Genomic DNA, 19,232 nt, shown 5'->3' on the forward strand with positions numbered 1-19,232 from the left:
ATAAATCCTATATTTATGAAAGGATATTGGATTTTCTAGTGAGAATGTCTAACTATTCATATGTAAAAATTCTCTAAAATCTATCGTAATATTAAAATAAAACAAATTGAATTTAGACACTATTGGTATTGTATTTTCATTATCTCTAAATGTTCTTTCATTCATTTATCTGAGTTGTGTCCTTGACATTTAAAAAAAAATCATTTCCTTTTATTAAATCTCAAGGGGTATGGCTATGTAAATCTTGAAAATAAATCTAATTAGGGGTATTCACCTCTAACTAAGTCAGTAAAACTCTTCAGATACTCAATCTCAGCAATCTGTGGCCTTAACATGACTTTTTTAAATGTTAAGAAATAAATTAAAGTTTATTGCCAGTAGCTGGGAAAGCGACCATCCTAAGAAAGAATGAACATTTGGCTATGCTCAATGATTGTCACACAGACTCTAATTTGCTTCTATTATGTACCCAAGGTTCTCTAGCTCTGCATAAGAACCTGCAGCACCTTTCCCTGGCCATGGCAGCAGGGATTCAGTTTCTCGCCAGTTTGCATATTTCTCTTGGGTTCCCAGAGTTATACTTTTCATTTTGACTGGAGTGAACATTGTCTCTTTTTTCTTCTCTGAATATTCCCATAAGTCCAGTCATTTTAGAACAGGCAGATAGACTACACCTTAAATTGTATAGAAAGGTTCCCTCTCTGGAGGAGGTAATGTGTCTGGTCACTTGGCACAAGCTTGTTTCTGCAAGATACGGGTGTATTTTGGTACCTATTGTAATGAAAAAGAATGTGACTTGCATATTATTTTATGCCTAGTTAGCTCTACATTATTTACAATATACCTCCCCAGATCATGACAGGTGGAAAGTTATATTCTCATATTAAAACATTTTTTATTTGTGAACCTACCCTAGCACCTCTCTCTTACTTCTTAACACATTTCACTTATACTTCTTGTTTCAATATGGATGTCTTTCTCCAAATTATAATTTTCTCTCCTTTAAGAAAAAGACCTAGCTCATACCACCCTTTTAAAATCTTCAGGTTCTTAAGCAATACCTTGTGGAAAAATTCATCTATCATCTATTTTTCTATCTATGTATCTATGTATCTCTTTATCATCTACCTAATTATTATAAATATACCTATTTTTCCACCTATACTTTTCTTAACCTGATCTGTCTAATACAGCTATTATCTCACAATCACTAACTTACTAATAAAACTAATTATAGAAACCTATTTGTAAATATATACAATGGGGGATATCACTGTTTCTATGTAATTCAATATGTTAGACTAATCAATTATTGATTCTTTAGTACTGATGCCTCACATTTATTGTATTATCTAAGGTTCTGTTTTCATTTATTCATTTTTCATAGAAAAGTTTCCTGCTAAATTATGCAGTAGTTTAATGTTATTAAGCATATTTCTGTATTTAACTGTGGACTACATCAACATGTATGCAAATGTACATACAAAAATCACACTATATTATTATTTATCATATCTTTAGCTTAGGTTTTACTAATAATATTAAAATAAAAGTAAATATTGTGAAGCTTCCCAGTTAATATTTATTAACAAAATATATCTGCAATTAATTATTTTTTATGTTACAAAAGGAAGAGGTTGTCATTCAATAATTCATCCACAAAGTGCTACATTGTAAGTTTCCTCTTCGACATCATCTTTATTCAATCTATAATGTTTTACAATGAAAAATGTACTTGTCTAAATGAGCTGTAATAGACAAGTTACACAAACCCTATTTGAATACAAATGGTATAGTAAAAATTTATGAACATGTAATAGTTTATGTAAATTCTCATCTCTAGTGATAATAATCAAGTTATAATAGTGCCTATCATTTAAAGACAGAAAAATGTTTTTGAGATAGCCTCTTCTAAATTATAATTTAAAACCAAAGTTATTGAACATGCATCTGTTTTCATATTTTTGATGTTTGAAAGTTAAACAAAAGGAAGTCTAGAAAAAAATGAAACAAGAAACTGAAACTTATTGACTTTAGTGATTTTTAATTATAAATTCCATTTTCAATGGTGTACTAATTTTCAAAGTAAAAATTTAATATTGATATAAATAGTAAAGCTTCAAAGAAAAATTATTTTTAGTTTTGTTAATTTCTGAGATAAATAAATTTTATTTTCCAATATTTTACTTGACAAATTGGAATTATATAAAATGTTTTATTTGTCTGAATAAATACTTTGTAAGTAGATATGTTTAATTTTTGAGTTATATTTTCTTTGACTTCATAGATGTTGTAAATGTTGTCTAAGTTTCCAGTAACTATTGCTAATTTTAAACACTCCAAAGAAATGTTTGCCCTTCTCAGGAAATGTCCATTTATTTGTTTTAGATCATAGATCTCTCTTTACAAAGCTCCTTACAAAGGGAGCAGGGAGCATCTTACAAACATAATTTTGACTCTCAGAGCTAAACAGATATTGCAATAGTTAAAAACACTTGCTGCTCTTGCAGAGTACCTGGTGGCAATTCCCAGGACACACATGGTGTCTGAGAACCATCTGTAACTACAGATCTAGAAGACTCCAAAATCCTATTCTGTTATTCATGGATGCCAAGCATGAATTATACAAACAGATATGCAGAAAAAATACCCAGCCAATTAAAAAATAAATGTATTGACCAACATTTGAAAGAATTTTGATTCTCTTTTAACTATGACAATTGGCTTTATGAAAACATTTCTAAGGAGTTTAATTTTTTAAAATTATTCATAACACAATGACTCATGCATAAAATCATTTTTAGTTATTTTGAATTTGCTGTTCTTTAATGGGTATTTATAATTCTACATTATTTGGGTTTCCAGCAATAATAATAGCATAACAATTTGATATGTGTTTATTTATAGTAATATTTTCTTCATTATGTAATTTAAATGAATTTTTCTCTACACATTGTTTTTATTGTATAGTTTGTATATAAATTACTGAGTTCTTTGATATAGAAATACAAAATGATGCCCCGAATATTTACTTTATCATTTTAACTATAAAGTAAATGTAGTCAATGTGTCTGAAAATTATAATCGAAATCTGGGTACCAAGCTATTAAAATCCTAGTAAGTATATTCTACCCTGGAAACATGCATGTGCTAAATTTTCACCTAAATGTTTGCAATATAATGTATCACAATAGGATGAGGAACAATTGTTCCAGTCAGAGTCCATTTCTGTCAGTGTAAATTGTTAATTAACAGAGAACACAGGCAAGTCTCAGAAAGAAATTCCTAAGTTATATTTTTCAAAGAAATTAAAACAAAATATTTGTGTATACATAGAATTTTGTTTATAGTTTTAATAAATATAGAAGAAAACTGTAAATATAAGGAGTAGAAGCACAAAAAATTCAACTGCTCAGCTTGATTTCTGGTATGAGGAAATCAGAGTTGTCTAAATTTTCAGGACAAAAGGTCTTGTGATTTTAAAAGGAAAATAATTTTCTCATAATATGGACTACTTACAGAGTTTTGAAGAATTGGTATAACAGAACTAATGTTTCTTATAATAAATTATATATTTATAAAAGTCTTGCAAAACATTCTAAGAAATTATACACAAATATTTTATTCTAACATTTACATTTTACAAGTCATGCCTAAGTTTTTACAAGCTACTTCACTTTTATTGTAGCTACAACTAATTGAAGCAGTTCAAGTGCATTTTACTTTTTTTTTGTATTAGAAACAAGATTGTTTTACATGTCAATCCAAGTTCCCTCTCCCTCCACTCCTCCTCTGCCTCCCACTAACACCTTACCTATCCCAGAACAATTCTGCTCCCCAGGGAGAGTAAGGTCTTCCATGGGGTTCTCGAGAGAGTCTGTCATATCCTTTGGGATAGGGCCTAGGCCCTCCCCCGGTCTAGGCTGAGGGAGTATCTCTCTGTGTGAAATGGGCTACCAAAGTCCATTCCTATGCCAGGGATAAGTACTGATCTACTACAAGTGGCTGCATAGGTTTCCGAGGCCTCCACACTGACATCCACATTCATGGGGTCTGGATCAGTTCCCTGCTGGTTTCTCGGTGATCAGTCTAGGGGCCAAGAACTCCTGCTTATTCAGGTCAGCTGTTTCTGTTGGTTTCACCAGCCTGGTCTTGACCCCTTTGCTCATCGGTCCTCCTTCTCTGCTACTGGATTCCAGTTCATTTCAGGGTTTAGCTGTGGGTGTCTGCTTCTACTTCCATCAGCTGCTGGATGAAGGCACTAGGATGGCATATAAGTTAGTCATCAATCTCATTTAAGATAGCCTCTCCATTGTTGTTTAGATGGTTAGTTGCTGTCAACCTTGTAGATCTCTGAACATTTCCCTAGTGCCTGATTTCTCTTTACATGTATACTGGCTCCTGCACTTTACTTTTCAAAAGTTAGAACTTCTGGAATAATGTTCAGTGGAAGACATTTCAGCTGGAAGATGTACATTTACATAGAATTCAAGTTAAAACTGTGTGCAAAACTGAATAAGTAGTGCATTTCCTATCATTTTTATGTCACTGTCTAGAAGTTGGGTGTTCTTCTATTTCCCCTACAATATGCTTTTTAAAATGTCTTTTATGTAAACATCAATTCTGTTAAAACAGGAAGTTTGTCTTCATGTTCTTCACTAATCTTCCAAATTAGCTAATCCATTCCAGTTATTTGACAATAATAGACTATCTTCTATATCATTATGAACTATATTATAAAATTAAGGCTGGACCTTGACAAATAATTACTATACCTTTAAAAATGACTTTACAACTTTTAAAACATGGTGCACCCTGTTTAAAAAAAAAGGAAAGGAGGGAAGGAGGTAGGGAGGGAGAGAGACAGACAGAGAGATAGAGAGAAAGAGAGAGAGAGAGAGAGAGAGAGAGAGAGAGAGAGAGAGAGAGAGAGAGATCCTAAAACCCTTGAACTATTGTTGGTAAAGAAAAATATGTGTATCTCCAGGGTTAGTTATGCTTTTCACAACCAGAAATAATGATCTGATACTGTTTAAACACCATCATGCAATAGAAAATGAACATAGAAATTTTGTTTATTTTTGTTTTCATTTACTTCTTTTAACTTGTTTCATTTTAGAGGTTATAAATTAATTACATTTCTTCCTATCCTCTCCCCTCTTCAAACCTCCCACATTCCCCTCTTCACTATATTTCAAATTCAACGCCTCTTTTTCATGAGTTGTTATTACATAAATATATGTATTAACTCTTTCTTTCAAAAAATTATTTTCTTTAATTTTATTTATGTGGTGGGGTGGTAGTCTGTGAATGTGTGTGCAGGTACCCATGGAAGTCAGAGGTTATATGCCCTGTGGCCACCTGATGTGGGTCTTGGGGACTGAATTCTGGATCTCTTCAAGATCTGGCAGCATTCTCAGTTGCAGAACTGCTCTCTAGATTCTGTTTACTTGTTTCTTGATTGTTTCTTCCCCCATGAAATTGTATTAAGAACATTATTTGGGTAGATTGTTACCTTGGGTAAGCCTTTGATCATTCTCACTTTTTAATTATTTTTAGTCACCAATGTTTGAAAAACTGGTTTTGGAATTTAAAAGACATAGGAGCACAGCTCACTTTTGTGTCATGGGGTTTATGACTTCTCAGGTTTTCTTCAAAAAATTACTCAATATGCCGACTTTTAAATTTATAATTAAAAACTTTAAAAGTTGTGATAAGAGAATCAGTCATTTATTACATGTATGCAAATGGAAAGAAAGCCTTGTGTTAAGGATAATCTCATTTGGGTGTGGAAGCTATAACTACTGATTAAATTGAGGCTAAAAGAAGAATTGCAGTTTCCAGATCCTGGCTGTAGGGGCTAGAGAATGAAGGAGGAATTGAACAATGGGTTATGGTTAGGCAACAATAGGCAGTTTGAGCTTGACCCAAATTTAAATGCAATTGTTAACGTTATTTAAGGTTAAATCTTTTTTTTTGGGGGGGGGGTTCAAGACAGAGTTTCTCTGTGTAGCTTTGGAGCCTATCCTGGTACCCGCTGTGGAGACCAGGTTGGCCTCGAACTCACAGAGATCTGCCTGCCTCTGCCTCCGGAGTGCTGGGATTAATGGTGTGCACCACCAATGCCCGACCAAAGGTTAAATCTTTTAAATGAAAAAAAGGTCATACTTAATAAGAAACAAGATTTACATGTAACTGTAATATGAAAGTTATTTGTTATTTTAATATTATTGTTAAAATGAAAAATTTAGCGACTTTCAGACAGACTTCCTCAAGAAAAATGAATACAGACATTTATAAAAGTTTTAGAAGTAACTGTCCAATTTATAGGGATTTTGTGCAGACAACAATTTTGGTTTATTAGCTTAGGAGATTTCTGTGATCTTTTCTCTTTCTCAAGATAGAGTCTAACTTATTACTACAGGCTGGTGGGGAATTTGCTGTGTAACCCAGACTGGCCTCAAATTCATAAACCTTATGTGACCTGAGCTTCCCAAGTGCTGGGAAAGTTGTCGAGTACTTCACCATGAAGGTTCTATAATATCCTTGTCTTGTGCATCTGTGTTTGGTTGTTTTGAGTAACATTGGCTCAAAGGAGCTTATATCTTGTCTCTCAGGTTTAGTCTGCTTTATTGTTATTATCTCCACTTAATATGATCTGGATCCTAGGTGAACTTTTTGAAATTGTATTGAACTAGAAATATTTTAACTAACTTGTCAAGTTCATTTAAAGATGTCAAAGTATTAAAAGAATTTTTCATAATTAAAAAGTGATAAATTTGGAACATCTAAGGTACTTAGGGTTAACAACAAAAATGTCCTGAGCTTGCCTCATAGTTATGTGAAACTATTTGCAGGAATTTGAAGCTTGTGGCCTTTATTCATTGTATTTTGTAGTTTAAGTAAGTTTAAGATATAGAAAAAGGTGGAGTGGTTTTGTGATTTTAGTCTCATTATACTTGAAAACTGCAATATAAAATCACGGGTAAATTTGTTTGAAGTAAAGTTTTCTGAGGATACTTTATTATTGTACTTATTAATATGTTCATTGTTATAAAACATCCCAGGCTGAGTGTAGCATGCTTTGTTGTTTATTTCCCTGACCTATGTTTTCTCATTTTTGCATGCTTTTTCTCCTTGATTTATAATTTTCAGTCTGAAATATTTAAAGATTGCTAAGAAAAGAAGTAGGCAAGTGCTTATTTGGCAGTGAACCCAGGACAATGGAGACTGGTACTCTGTCAAACATCCAGAGATAGAAAGTTAAATAATAAAGTTTCTGCCTCCATTCTGATACTATTGACATGTAAACCTGAGAACTACAGTTTAAATTTCCAAGGCATAGTTTTAGTTTCTAAAATTACAGCAAAATCAGTCTCTCAAAATCTTATATGTAAATTTTCCTCTCACAAGGAATTGTAAATATCCTAACTTTTTTTTAAAAGCAGCAATAGCACTGAATACTAAGATCAAAGTGCCTATAATTTCTGAGCATTTGTGTAGTACCTAGTCATTTACATTCTTTCATTGCTTCCATGTTATGTTCATCTAGCCTTATGTCAATGAAAAATTGTGATATGTAAATTACAAGGTATTTATATTTCTTTAAAGGCTTCGAGTAACAATCAACTATGTCAGGAGGAAGTTTTTTTGGTCATATTAACTGACATTTATTTTGTTAATATACCAATATTTTTAAATATTATGTAACATTCACATTTTTCCTAATGTTTTAGATATTTTCTTAGAAATTACTTAATGTGATATCATTTCCTGTAACTGATCTCAATTACTGTATTGATTTTCTCCCACTGTACATGACTCACAGTTCTTGAGCAAATAACTAATAAATCTTTCCATACATTTTCAATTCCTTGAGGCAAAAAGTGATTATAAATTATCTTCAATGAAATGCAGAATAATGATTCATTATTTTTTAGACTGGGAAAACATGTCACATAAAATATAGCTTGTTAATAAAACATATTGTATGATTATTTCTTTAGATGACAAATAGACTTATTTAACACAGGGTAATAAATTTAAATTTGAAAACAAGAGACTAGTTCTTTTTCTTCAGTTACGGGTTTTAACATAAAGTAAACTTCAACTATGTCAGTGTTCTATATGGAGCATATTTCCAGGTAGATTTCTTTCTTTTTATTCTTTTTTTTTTTTTTTTTTGCCTCTGCCTCCCGAGTGCTGGGATTAAAGGCATGTGCCACCAATGCCTGCCTGTAGATTTATTACATTAAAACAATCTTGTGCATTCAAGTTCTTCCATTCTGTGAATCATACATTTATAGGTTACAAAGTTAAGTTGTTAAGAAAAGATATTTCTGAGAAACCAACAATGGAAATTTTAAATCATTTATGTTTTAATTATGATTTGACTTATAATAAAATATAACATAGGGCTTTTCAAATAAGCCATTCAAGGCATTCATTTCCAGGGATGTGTAAATAACAGGTTGATTCATTCAATGTAGTAAATTTTATGAAGACTTTTACTGATTTTAATGCAATTATACATGCTAACAGCTCAAAGATTTACATTTTCATTTTCAGGAATCTTCTATTTGGTTAGTGCCACCATACCAGCCAGACACTGTTTAGTAAACTTTTGAAAGTTTCTAAGAGGTTTTTAATGATGGTTAGTATCCTTGTGCCTTGCTTTTCCTTTTTGTAGTCTGTTACCTTAATGTGAAGAAACATTTTACCATTGTTTTCACTCTAAGGAATTCCCACACCGAAGGCCACAACACTTGGGTTTCACCCCCAAAAGAGGGTTTGAAAGGCCAGGTACTTTGCTGCCACTCCCTCTCTTCCCTCTCTCTTCCGTCTTCTCTGCTCTCTGTCCCCTTTGATTCTTTTATTTCCTATTATTCCTTCCTCCTATATCTTAATGACATTGCAGCGAAGTCATATTAAGAGTACAGGAGTATTGTAAAGACATTTCAAATGTAAATAAAAGAAAATCCCCATCCATATTTAGCACTTAGAAAAGCAATTGATCTCTCTTGAATGATATGAAATTAAATCAATAGGTAAACATCATAGTAAATTTTTGATAGCACAAAGTAAAAGAATGAAGGCTCACAAAAAAAAACTCTGTGTGGTTTTAACCAGAGACACAAACTAATATCTATTTTGTGAATTTGCAATTCAGATTAGAGGTAGATGAAGGGGGCAACATGTTAAGAAAGGAATAAAAATTAATCACAAATCTAGTTCAAATTTTATAGTTATCCAATTCTTTTGAGATTGGAATGAGAAAAAAAGAGATGAAAACTTATTGTCTCATAGTGACTTAATTCATAAACAAAAATATTTTTCTGTTAATGGGACACTAATAGGTAAAGAAAGTACTGGCAAATTTCAGCTCATTCAGAGAGAAAATTAACAAAATTGGTATTTTTAAATTATATAATAAAGACCACAGATTGATTTAAAATTCTGAGATAAAAGTTTTCTTTACTTTATGATTGCTTGGGAAATGAGGTTCCAATTTACAATTTTGATATGGTTCTAGAGTGTATAAATATCACTTAAGATTATCTAATATTATAAGAGATAAAAATATTGGGTATTTAACTGAAGCAATATTTTGTCTATGTTTTTATATTAATATTATAAATTTGATACTATATGACATTAATTTAAAATTTTTCATATATATCAATGTATAGTCTAAAGCAAGCACTAAATAACAATAACCAAATTCCTTACTATAAAGGAAATAGAATCCTTCCCAATAGAATGTGTATGCACATTGATGTTTTCCCATGAAAACAAGCAACTTAGCCTATTTCTTGAGCATAAATTTAATGTTTACATTTTGTTTTGCTATGAAATGTACACCATCAAATAGTCTGAGGTTAAGACTGAAAAATATGTTAAACATTAGCTAATATTTGGAAACTCTATATTAAGTAAAGCCACTTTCTAATTATTTAAATTCATTCACATCTTATACCAGTTTTAAATGTCAATGAGATCGAGTTCTAATTTTGTCATATTAACTATTATATTAATCAATTCTTCTATTAAATGTTTCAACAGAGAGTCAAGACTGTCTTACCTCAAGACAATGTTTTCCTCCCCCTTTTGGAGTCAGATTTTTCCATTTCTACTGTGTTGTCATCATCACCATCTTCATCATCATAATCATCATGTTGTTAATATATACTTCTAATAGAAGGTATTAATCAATAAGCAACACCATTCCACTATACCAGCTGTCAGTGTCATAGTGAGCCTTAAATTAAAATATATCATGAATTTCAAAATTTGTAATTTAACATAGAATGAATAACTCCAGGTAACAATTTTGTAATTCATGACTACCATTTAATCTTCACGCATTACAAGTGCTATTACATGAATTGTTTTACTATTTCAAAGTTACTAATATCTTAAAGTTTTTCATTGTACTTTATGAAGCTTCTAAGATACAAGCAAAATTTTGTTCAGTGTATCCAGAGGAACTGTTAAATAAAAATAAAACAGTAGAGTCATGTGCAGCTGTGGTTAACTGGGTGACTGTTGGAAGAGCATATCTGTGTGTAAATATGAATTCATTCTCTTTACACTTCAGTGAGAGTGGCATACTGAAAACCCAGAGGCTAAAGATAAAAGAATGATAATGAGGGCAATAGACTGAGTGAATAAAACTAAACTGAGTGAAGATGAATTAGCCTGTAGAAGGAACTTTCAGGAATGAAACGTGCATTGTATGCTGAAGCAGTAAAGTTAGAGTCACACTAAGCTTTAAAGGACTCAGCACAGCAAATACCAGAATAAGAAACCAGAGGGGATATGGATAGATGCCCAAGAAGAAAGTAATGTGTCAATAAAAGAGGAAGAACATGGAAGTGTGGCAGGTACATAGGTAATGTAATGGGACTGATTCTGAGAACTTTTGGTGGGTAGGAGAAAACAGGAGACACAGATTTGACCTGTTTCTTTTTTTGTGTGTGGGGGGGAAATGGGTTCGAGGCAGGGTTTCTCTGTGGCTTTGGAGGCTGTCCTAGAACTAGCTCTTGTAGACCAGGCTGGTCTGGAACTCATATAGATCCTCCTGCCTCGGCTTCCCAAGTGCTGAGAATAAAGTCATGAGCCAACAACACCCGGCTTGACCTGTTTCTTATATGATGATAAACACGTCTTCTACTGTCTTAATCTTTAAAGATTCAACAAAAGAAACAAAGATTTAAAGAACCTTTCTAAAGAAGTGAACATATGGTCATGAAATAATAAGAAGGCTGTGGAACTATGTAAAAATCACAAGACTATTGTCAGGCTGTTTTACGTTGTGTGCCCAGTTGCAAGTCACTTTTTCTCTGAGTTACTGTGCATCAATCCTGCGAGGCCCAAATACTTTATAATAAAATTTTGAGTGTCAGAAAAGATTACACATGCAAAGTATTTTAAAAAACATCAGACACATATACTATAATTTTTAAAGCCTGTATCCTAAGATGATAAACTGCAAAGCAGCAATGGCTAACTCAGTAATATATCTCAAAATATCTATTTTTTATTTCATCCTGTTTCATATCATCTTTTTGAATGCTGTGAATTTTCATAAATGTCTACCTTTGTATGTTGTGTACATTTTGGTTTTTTTTGAACAGAAGATCCTAATTTCAGTCTCAGAGCTTCTAAATTTCAACTATAGTATGAAATTGGTTCAGGGATCTGTTCTGTATGTCTTAATCAAGTAAGGAAAGAGATTAACAAAATTTTATTTCACATTAATGACTCTAATATGAATATCCAGCAGCTGTACTAATGAGTCCTAGCTATTGATGCAGAATTTGTGGAAAATCTATTGCCAGTAAGATGGAAAACTTAGAGTTATTTTTTTCTCATATGGTAAACTATTTTCAGCTCTCTGTTATGAAGTCATTCATGATGAATTACAGATGATGCCTGTTTAGGTGTTTAAAATTTGACAATATCCCATTTCATGATTGTATCATATATGTTTCTAGTCATTGTCAATTCTGTATAGACATAATAATAGAAAAACTTGTAATTTAATTACAGAAATTTTGTTTATATTTTGTTTGTCTGAGTGCCATTTTTGTTTTTTTGAGTTAAACAATAGAGAAATAATGTTTAGAGAAAATTTGTGTATCTCATCCTCTAATTCAAAAAGGTACATTTTCTATTATAATTAGGTAACACTATTGATAATCTGCTAGAGATTTATTTGTATTTACACTTTAAGTGAGACATCAACATAACACTAATCAATTTTCCATAGTATCATAAGAAAATCTAATTTAATCTATTTAAATAACAGAAACTATTAATGGAGAGATTCTTTCACTATCTGGTGGCAAATCTCATTAAACTAGCTCAAAAATGTAATGATCTCATTCTATTGTCTTTTATTAAAATATAATAATTTGATTTAATCATCATAAAATAGTCAACATGTTTTAGCCTGGCAGGCTGGCCAGTCTGTGAGAATGATTGTAAAATCAAGTCCATATATCACTTTTGTAATGTCCAATCTCTCTGTGTTCTTCTGTAGAGGTCCTTCTGTAGTGCTATGGTGGAAGAACTGAGGATGTCCCTGAAGTGCCAGCGTCGGCTAAAACATAAGCCACAGGCCCCAGTCATTGTGAAAACAGAAGAAGTTATCAACATGCACACATTTAATGACAGAAGGTTGCCAGGTAAAGAAACCATGGCATGAAGCTGGGAGGCCAGCCACCCAAGCACAAACTGTCGTCTTTTTTCCATACAAATTAGCGAGAATGTTTCCTGTGGAAATATGCAACCTGTGCAAAATAAAATGAGTTACCTCATGCCGCTGTGTCTATGAACTAGAGACTCTGAGATCTAAGCAGTTGCAGTGATCAGACTTGACTTACAAGCACCATGGTTCGAGCAAGTCACACGGGGTTACACTGTTTATCATGGGTTCCTCCCTTCTTTTCAGTGAATGCAAATGTTGTGGCTGGTTTCAAATGCAGTCAGGTTAAACTACAGGTTCCTTTTAAAGTTCAACTCTTGTCAGGAGAATGAATGTCGGTTCCTAAAATGGCAACTAATAAAAATGTCTTAAGGATAAATGTGTGTGTAATCAGGAAAAACTGTAGTTACAAGAAACAGTACAGTCCCCTGGTCACCATTATAATAGAGGTGATAATGTTCCTAGCCCCCAATACTCAGTCTAATCATCATCTGAACAGACAACATTTGCTCATGCCAAGTGAAAAAATGTAATGCTAAACACACCAGCATTCCCTACAATTTGAACAGAAAACAAACCATCATCCTTTACTTGTCTTTCTTTTTTTTCTTTTGTAATAGTTTTTGTCATGGATTGAGATATAAATGTCAAATATTAAGGCAATTTTTTTTTTAAACACTCACAGGCAACACAATTAGATTACCATCTGTACCTCCAAAACCCTTATCTAACGTACAACAGAAATACAAAAAGTAACAGTTGGTTCAGAGATTCTTAATTGAAAGATGATGATTTGCAATCCTTATGATTCTTTGTAATACAGGGTTCAGTGTTGCTGGTTTTGTGCAAGACCAAGATTTCATTCTGACATTCTGTTTTGTCAACTGAAACTCTCATTCCTGCTATAAAGACCTTTATGGAGCCTGGGCAGATTTCATTGATAAAGAATGGGACTTGCCACCTTTAGAAAAGTACATAATAGAACTTTGAAGTGGACTGCATTTAACAATAGTCACAATATTAAAAGAACAAAATTCTTGAGCAGTTTTTTTTTCCAAAAAATGTTCAGGTTTATTTGTGGAAATGCAAGATTTCTATGAAAATAGTTTTTGTATGGAAATTTTTGTAATACTTTTTATCAACAAATATGAACATGTGTTCCTGTCAGGGGTGTGATGTCAAGCATGAATGGTAGTGCGTGTGCACCACCAACGTTTGGTGAAAACTATTTTTATCATGACAAAGGAATCATAGAAGAGAAATATTTTCAAGTTAGGTAATATAAAAGCTAGGTGCACTACCACCCCTGCTTACCATGCCACACCCCTGATTCCCATGGGTGGATAACATTGTAATGAAAAATTGTGTGTAAAATGGTAAAAAGACACAGATCTCTTGACAACATTGTGAAAACAGTTGAGTGCACACAGTTTGCTGTTTGAATCCAATGCACAAAATTTTAAAAAATCCATTAAAATTATGTCCATTTTACTTTCAGCTTTGGCTTTGATTTTCTCTTGTATGTGTAAAGGGATGAAATGTACTTTTGTACAGAAACTATACAACAGCAGTTAATGCTTTGGGTCTCAAACTTAGTATTTCCTCAACTACAAGCAAAAAGGAAATGGCCTGCTGGAGAGGAGATGCTGCTGTTCTCTCTCTCTCTCTCTCTCTCTCTCTCTCTCTCTCTCTCTCTCTCTCTTTCTCTACCCACTCCCCCTACATACACATTGGTTTTAGATTTAAGGCAATTAGAGTGAGAAAAAACATGGTTGTGGAGACAACACACCTTGTCTTATCTCATTTTTAATTGGAAATTGACTACCTTTATTGTTCTGCTTTGTCCTCTGTAATGATCACTTCTCTATTTGACTTTCCACTCATAGCTCTTTTAAGAATATTTTTTGCATTGACAGTTTAATAAAGTTCAGAGGAACAAAGAGAGGCAGTTTCAGTATGAATGTTAGTAATTAATTTTATACCTTAACACATTAGTAGAAACCGAAAAACAAATTATACCAGATTTATACATTGATAAACAAATCTGTATGATTCAATTGATATCCCTGATTAATTAATTAATTCTAAGAAAGAAATTATCCTGGAGCCTCTGACAGAAGACTATTAGTAAAATTTCCTGAAGTATTTCTTAAAATAGTAAGAATTACAAACTCAAGTTGCCACAGTTTAATTAAAACTTATACATTTGAGTGCTTTAAATACTTTATACAAGATTATTATCATATTTTTCTTACTATTTTATTAATGCTAAAATTTTGGAGGCATATAAATATCTGCTAAAAATATCAGTACTGGTATGTTTACCAGTAAACAAGTACAAAATACTTACAAATTATTAAGTGTTCAGATTACAAAAGTACTTTTCAAAAAACAAATTTTAATTCTTTTGAAAATGTCATTTTTTCAATAAAAATCTTCAAAATTAATATTGTAACTAAATTCCATGAATATTTAGAACCTGACATGTAGAATTTGCTCATTCAATGAGAAACTGGATCAAAAAATGATCACTTGAGCAGCTCATTAAATATAAACAAGCTCTCACTAGGTATTTCTTAAATATGCTTTAAAGAAATAATTTTAAACCATTTTTATAATATATGTGTTGATATGTTGATTGTTTGATCAATCATGTCTTAATTTGATTTTTAAAGTACTTTATAAAATTCAACTTTTCTCACTATATTTATTAATCTATGGGCATAAAATTAAAATTTTATTGTTGAGTAGTCAGAAGATGATGTATTTGATTCCCAGTAAAATTTGATAATGATTTTAATAAGTATTGAATTAAAGGGTTTTTAAATATGTAACAAACTTTCTGCATTCAACTTTAAAATTAATTTATATTTATTTATGGATATTTATAGTGTATGTTCTTTACAATTCTAATTCCTAAATGTTGTCTAAATTATGATCAGATAGATACTTTCCTATATGAGGTGCTTATACATATATGAAATATTCATTTTGGTTTTAATAAATGAAATTCCTAATTACTGTTCAACCTTATATCAAACAATGAAAAGAAATTCTCTGAGAAAGAAGGCTATGGAAATCATCATCATTCTTTAGAGGAAAATTTTTAGAAATCAAAGGAAACACCTGATCTACTCATCATCGTAACTTGTAACTTCAGAGGGTGAATGGAGACAGGATGGACTGCAACTGTAGAAACCCAGCAGGCTGAAGACTCTAGAGATTAAAATTCACATGTACCACAACTAAGTAACCTGAAGTTCTATGGGAATGCCAAAGAAACATACAGTTACTAGTGAACAACCCTAACCTTTATGGGAACACAAGAGGAATAAAGTCTACTGTATAAAAGTAAAAAATTGATGACAATGTTTCTGATATTTTGTTGCTCATTTATATGTATATAAGTGCATATATAATCAAAATACAAATTCCATGACACCATTATTGAGTATTATTGTGTACTAAACACTACTGATTTGAAAGTATTTTAGGATCATGGCATCTTTTGATGTCTATTTATTATGAAACATTCTGTAATTGAAGAAAAAATATCTGTATATAATTGTGGCTAGTCATTTTAGTGCTAGCCATATTTATTTGTGCCTTTGAAACCAAGATCACTGAAGATACTCAACTTTGATGTTATAATTTTCAGAGAAGTTAAAGCAATCTTAGATCATGAAAAGTATAATAAACTCATCTGTGGTTTTTTTTTTTTTTTAATACCAATGGTATGTTTACAGCATTGTAGAGAGACTGTTTTGGGATTTAGTGTCAGCTTCTAAAGGTAGAACAATAGCAATGAGAATTTTGGGTACAAATGTCCTAATTGTACACAAAATCTGAGTCAGTCTACTCCATTGAGAGCTGAAAATTGGCCAGACCTACAGCATGTGCAATTGTGAAAAGCTATTTGCCTCATTGATGTAATGATTTTCTTGTTTCCCATAACCTCTATCATATACTTATTGGATTTATTCTCAAGTTTTGGTAGCATTCTCAATAGGAATGCAGAACAGTCCCATTGGTTTTAGATGTTTTATGCCTAAAAGCACTTTTACCGTATCACCATTTGTAATAATTTGGTTGTTCTTTGACAATTAGGAAGACATTGTTCTCTTTCCCTTCCTTTATCTCTACTCCTCATCCTCATGTTTGTGCTTTTTTTTTTTTCTTATCTGATTCTTTAATGTTTAAACTGCTGTGAAAAAAACCTGAAGTCTTGGAAAATGTGTAAAATGGGAGTTCTTAATTGGTCTAAGTAATAAAAAACCTGGAGTCAGATATGGAGGAAAATGCTGAGAGATCAGAGAGAAGGGGCAAGCCTAAGCCAGACCTTACCTGTTTAGCTTCTTATCAGACAAGAGAATGATTTCCTATTTCTCCCTACTTACATCTTCCCTCCACCCAGCCATCTTACTCCCTGTTTCTACTCTGTCATCTCACTTCTTGTATGTCTGTACAGACTTCCAGACCTCTATGTTTATCTAGGGCAAGGTCCATTCTCTGACCTTCAGAAGGCTTTATTTGTACAAGCAAGATATCACCAAAAGAGTCACAATCCTCCAGGATTCTCCTCCTCCTCTTCCTTCTACTCCTCCCCCTGCTCCTCCTCCACTTCTCCCCCTCCTTCTCCCCATACTCCTCCTTCCGTTTTCCTCCTCCTCTTCCTTCTGTTCTTTCTTCTCATTTTCCTCTTCCTTCTTCTTGTTTCCCCACTTCTCACTGTCTTCTATGTATCTCTGTGTGTCTGTGTCTTTTTCTTTTTCTCTTTCTCACTCATCCTAGATGTGTATTTGTGTGTACCTGTTGTACTAGCCTTTGCTATACTTTTCAGTGTAGCTCCTATTTCTCATTTTCATAAAGAAAAACCTTGAAATAACTCTTCATTGTCTTCTCTTCATTGTTTGCCTTCTTCTCTCTATAACTCTTGTGACTCGCAGTTTATCAACTACAAAGGCTCAGTACATTTTCTTTGTTAGTTTTCCCTACTTGTTTTTAAAGTCTGTGGTTTAGCATTTCTTCAGTTTCTCCCATAGTTGAAACTATTTTAGTTTATGAGTTCCTTTTTGTTGCCTCTCAAAAAGACTTTTCTATCTAATTTTTTAATACTTATTTGGGTTAGAGGTATTACTGAGACATTAGTTTAATAATTTTTCCTTCCCTGTACTCCTCTCTACCTCCCTTCCCATATACCCTTTCTCTGTCTCTCATTCAAGAAGAATAGACTTTTAACAGATAACAATAAAACATAACAAAATAAAATATGAGATAAACAAAAAACATCACATTCAAGTTGGACAAAGGAATCCAACAGAAGGAAAAAAACAAGAATCACAGACTTACTCATTCTCTTTGCTCAGTGGTTCTCAATCCATGGGTCATGACTGCTTTGGGTGTTCACAGGGGTTGCCTGAAACAAATGGAAACCATATACACTTACATTACAACTGATAACAGTAGCAAAATTACAGTTATATAATAGCAATGAAAGTAATTTTATAGTATACTGTATTAACGAGTTCCAGCATTAAGAAGGTTGAGAATTACTAAATTTTACAGGCTGTTGTGCTCCTAGTATCCTTCACACCCTTTGGCCCTTTCACTCTTCACGCATCCTCCTCCACAGGTTTCTCAGAGCTCTGAGAGGAAGAATTTGATGAAAATACCCCATTGAGAATTATGTGTTCAGATGTCTCTTGTGAAGTCACCAGTTAACTCTTACTATTATCTTTATGTATACTTAATGTATATTGACCATAACATTGGAAACTTGGTTTATGGTACATTGTGAGACAATCCTCATCTAACTTGAGTGATACGGTAGGTGAATTTATTGAGAAATCCTTCAAAATACCTCTGCTCCATCCATAGACCCTGGCATGTTAGGTTTCCTTTCAGTTTGTTTTAATTTCATTTCTAAAGTCTTAAAAACCTTATCTCTATGGTTTCAGCATCCAAAAATTCAAGAAATTGTGACTGCACATTTTTGCCTGTCACTGGATAGAGCCACTTTTTCCCCATTTGTGGTCAAATATCATCTTTTAATCATAGCTGGTATGTTCCACACTGGTATCTGTGTTTTTTCTCTTTTAAAAATATTTAAAACTAAACAGATACATTTTTTTCTGTGCTAGATTAAAAAATAAGAAAAGCTACAATTGTCCAACTCCCTAGTTTATGTTTGCTTTTGTAATATGATTAAATTTATTATGTTTGGCTATTTCCTGTTCTTTTGTCATTTTTCTGACATAACTTGAGTAACCCTATACTTTAGCATAGCCTGTTTTGCATTGTACAATTCTGAATCTGTGTATGTGTGTATCACTTGTGGACATAGTCCTTTGCTTCCAACACTTATTGACTTTTCTCCTCATTGGTCTTAGTATTTTATGCTTAGAACTCCCTCATTATTGCCTCATTATTTGAATTTTATTGTTGCATACAGAAACATGCATACATTTGATGCGTATAATGTATCATTTACTTTTGTCTGCAAAGAGAACTATTTCTTTATCAA

At 32.4% G+C, this 19,232-nt stretch overlaps 1 protein-coding gene across 1 annotated transcript in view; it reads left to right on the top strand.

Annotated features, from left to right (window-relative positions):
• The window catches only part of Grik2 (glutamate ionotropic receptor kainate type subunit 2), a 650,167-nt gene extending 635,961 nt beyond the window's left edge, over positions 1–14,206 (top strand). Inside the window, exon 16 of the mRNA XM_027402939.2 lies at positions 12,545–14,206. Within this exon, the coding sequence (XP_027258740.1) occupies positions 12,545–12,709 (165 nt within the window). The 3' untranslated portion in view covers positions 12,710–14,206. The remainder of the gene's footprint in view (positions 1–12,544) is intronic.
• The last annotated feature ends 5,026 nt before the right edge of the window (positions 14,207–19,232 follow it).

Source organism: Cricetulus griseus, chromosome 2, assembly GCF_003668045.3.
Source record: "Cricetulus griseus strain 17A/GY chromosome 2, alternate assembly CriGri-PICRH-1.0, whole genome shotgun sequence".
Taxonomy (NCBI): Eukaryota; Metazoa; Chordata; class Mammalia; order Rodentia; family Cricetidae; genus Cricetulus; species Cricetulus griseus.